Genomic DNA, 2,500 nt, shown 5'->3' on the forward strand with positions numbered 1-2,500 from the left:
TAACATTATGCACTCGCTGACCTGGGAAATACGCCCCTGTGTGTATGCCTGAAATGTCATCAACATTCAAAATTTCACAACGACATTTGCTGCTGCGTAGTTATTTTTAACAAGATATTTACTCTCAAACCATCGAGAATTGTTAGTGTACTGTCAGAAAACTCCAGTATAGAGTGTAGACATCCTAACATTGCGTATTTTGTGTGTGCTACAGGGAGTGGACTGAACATTACAACAGCAAGCAGTATTTTCACATTTCAAACTGAAAGAAATGGAGAGAGTCAGGAAGTTTCCAAGTGAAAACAATCAAAAGAGAGATAGAGACAGAAAGAAAGAAAGAAAGAAAGAAAGAAAGATAGACAGACAAACAAAACAATCAGACAGAGAGTAAGAGAGAGATAGAAAAGATAGACATAGACAGACAGACAGATAGACGAGGGCCCCAAAGGGGGGGTATCATCACGATCACGGGAAGGGACATTTTAGCTTTCACGATCACAGTTACCTTGATTGTTGTTTTCACGATCACGAACACCAGTGGCAAATCACGGTCACGGTAAAAGTTGCATGTACAGCGGAAAGCACGTGTCAAAGTAAACACAACCACACAGTAATTCGCTCATCTGGATCTATTGTTTATTCAACACAAAGTGAGAACTGTTGCACTTTTTTATTATTATTTTTTTTAATTCTCTTTCATACACACATAGAAATACATATCATGATTTGTAATCAGTAACAAGAATGTTGTTTTCATTGTTTTCTCTCTCTCTCTCTCTCTCTCTCTCTCTCTCTCTCTCTCTCTCTCTCTCTCTCTCTCTCGCCTCATACACATTCAACTCCCACACCCTCTCTCACACACATGAATATATACTTGCACAATTTCACATTTCCAGAGCTAAATCTTGAAAACCCATTTTCTCAAAAACTATTGGGTGGATTGAAATTAAAGTACATGTATGTGTGATGGGATCTTTATTTTTAACTTTGCCATACAATTTGAGGTACACCATCGCCTGGTTTCATGGCCTTGAAAAACAAACAGGAATGCTACAGGCCAAAAATGGGTTTACCTGAAAGAAGCGCGCAGTGCCAGCCGTGGCGAAGTTACAAGCCTGAGCCTGCGAAGCAGGCGAGCTAACTAAGGGGGTCCGGGGGCATGGCCCCCGGAATTTTTTTCAAAAAACGGTTAAAATCTGTGCAATCTGGTGCATTCTGGGCATCATTTACAGGGCTGTAATAGTGTTGTGATCTTGTTAAAAATCCCATTTTAGCCTCCCCCCACCACCATTCAACACACCTCCAAACTGGTGAAAACAACACCACTGTGCGCCGGCTTCATTGAGACCGGCGCCCGGTCGCGTTGCACGATATTCACGCGGATCGTTTTTGCGGAAATTTTTCAACTTCACCGGAATAAATTTGACTTTACCGGATTTTGAAAACGGCTTTATCGGATTTCCGGCAATTACCGGAAAATTAGCATGCCTGACAAAATCCCTAACGAAATGATGACTTTGATCGTCTTTGACATGAGGATCAAGTGACCCAAACTGGTACGTCTCCCCGCCATTGTTTCTGAATTTAACCCATTGTTGATATTAAAGTTTACAGGCGCTAAAATAAATCCAAGCTTAATGCAAAGAAGCGACAATTAGAATCTATGCCAAGCGTGTCCACGTTGCTGGGATGAAAAACACATTTCTAGTTTCGGTTTTGCTACACGCAGACTCGATCTCGAGCCAGTCGAGGTCACACTGAGCGAGTGATAGCCGGACGTGGCAATGTCGACAATGTTAATGATCTCACTCAAACTAAAAGATCTTGAACAAATTTCAAGATCTTTGCCTACATTCAGAACAGTCATAGAGCAACATAGATCAACATTCCTTGATATTTTCGTCTTCGGAAAGACCGACCCGTAGCCTGACCTTTCCACCAAGGAAGGCATTCTCGCCGCCTGCTTTGGTCTGGCTTGAATCCACAAAATATAACAGAAGTTCGATGACAGTACCGCTGCACGCCATTTTTGATCTTCGAATTCGAATTTGACTGAATGCACTCAAAACTTTTGCACGAAGCCCTTCCATTGGATGAAGTTTGGCAGACTTTTGCAATTTGCCTTCTGATTGGATCTCTTTTTTTGTGTGATTGGTTCTCTTAAAGGGAAGCAATCGCTGTCAAAATCATATTTCTGAATGTGTTGTTGCTTCCCTTCAATCGGGATTGGCTCCTTGACGAATAGAGGATCATAGAGTGATACAGCTGTGAAAATTCTCCGTTGAAAATAAAATGCTTTGCAATAATGCCCATCACGATCACGAAAACAAATGACGATCACGATCACGAGACTTGATTTTTTTGTCATCACGGATCACGGGCAAAGTCCCATCACGATCACAGAAATGGAAATTTTGGCAATCACGGTCACAGAAAGGTCAAAAAACGCCAATCACGATCACGATTTTAAACCCTTTGGGGCCCTCATAGACCGAACAAA

At 41.7% G+C, this 2,500-nt stretch overlaps 1 protein-coding gene across 1 annotated transcript in view; it reads right to left on the reverse strand.

The window, feature by feature from the left end:
* The window catches only part of LOC138955856 (uncharacterized), a gene marked incomplete at its 3' end in the record, with an annotated part of 55,437 nt that overhangs the window by 17,312 nt on the left and 35,625 nt on the right, over positions 1–2,500 (reverse strand). Inside the window, exon 13 of the mRNA XM_070327374.1 lies at positions 1–48. This exon is cut by the window's left edge and continues 81 nt beyond it. Coding sequence (XP_070183475.1) covers positions 1–48 — 48 coding nt within the window. The remainder of the gene's footprint in view (positions 49–2,500) is intronic.

The sequence above is a fragment of the Littorina saxatilis genome, unplaced genomic scaffold (genome assembly GCF_037325665.1).
Source record: "Littorina saxatilis isolate snail1 unplaced genomic scaffold, US_GU_Lsax_2.0 scaffold_404, whole genome shotgun sequence".
Classification (NCBI taxonomy): domain Eukaryota; kingdom Metazoa; phylum Mollusca; class Gastropoda; order Littorinimorpha; family Littorinidae; genus Littorina; species Littorina saxatilis.